This window comes from Penaeus monodon, chromosome 27 (assembly GCF_015228065.2).
Source record: "Penaeus monodon isolate SGIC_2016 chromosome 27, NSTDA_Pmon_1, whole genome shotgun sequence".
Classification (NCBI taxonomy): Eukaryota; Metazoa; Arthropoda; class Malacostraca; order Decapoda; family Penaeidae; genus Penaeus; species Penaeus monodon.
The window spans coordinates 25,373,922-25,374,598 of record NC_051412.1 but is presented as its reverse complement, the minus strand read 5'-3'; the positions used below and the strand labels follow the sequence as shown (position 1 = coordinate 25,374,598).

The 677-nt window shown below is 36.2% G+C and overlaps 1 protein-coding gene across 1 annotated transcript in view; it reads right to left on the bottom strand.

Annotated features, from left to right (window-relative positions):
• LOC119590719 (crossover junction endonuclease MUS81-like) overlaps positions 1–677 on the bottom strand; it is an 8,817-nt gene that overhangs the window by 7,698 nt on the left and 442 nt on the right. The window contains exon 2 of the mRNA XM_037939408.1: positions 32–185. Within this exon, the coding sequence (XP_037795336.1) occupies positions 32–184 (153 nt within the window). The 5' untranslated portion in view covers position 185. The remainder of the gene's footprint in view (positions 1–31; positions 186–677) is intronic.

The window sequence follows — 677 nt, the reverse complement described above, 5'->3', positions numbered from 1 at the left end:
TTCGACAGGTACAAATTGGACATCTCTTTACTCTTTGGAAATTGTACTTCATGTTGGAGTGTCTTCGTTCGGCCTCATCCTGCCACTCCTTCAGCCACTTTTCGAAGAGAGGGTTGGGATGCTTGTAAGTCCTCTTTGTCCGTCGGTATTTCTTCTTGTGAGGCGATCTGCCCTTGCCGCTCATGCTGAAATGATGATCTTTCGTGAAAATGCAGATTTGAGTGTACCCCAAATTACATGCTAATATTTAAACTATATTTCAATCATATACTATGGTTTAACTATTTGAAATACTCATACTTAGTTGTCTGATTTTGTAACTCTACGGATTACACATTCTGGCACTGGTCAATAAACCTCTCCGATTATACTTAGCCTGATTAAGTTTGGAATGCTTTTTTTGTTTTATAATAAATAAGTAAACTTAATCAGCAAGATAAGACTAACACTCTTTGAGCATACTTTGCAAGTTGAATTTAAATTTATTATTGTTTACATATTCTTCTGGCTTGTAATCTCCCCTCTCTCTCACCCCAATATCATCTCGTTTCTTCTGCCTTTCTGCTCAATCCTATTCCTCATCATTGCTCTTTACCTCTTTTATATTTTTTTTTTTTTTGCATGAGAAACCATGTTCACAATATAAACAACAGACTCTCTACAGCCTTTGAAAGAAG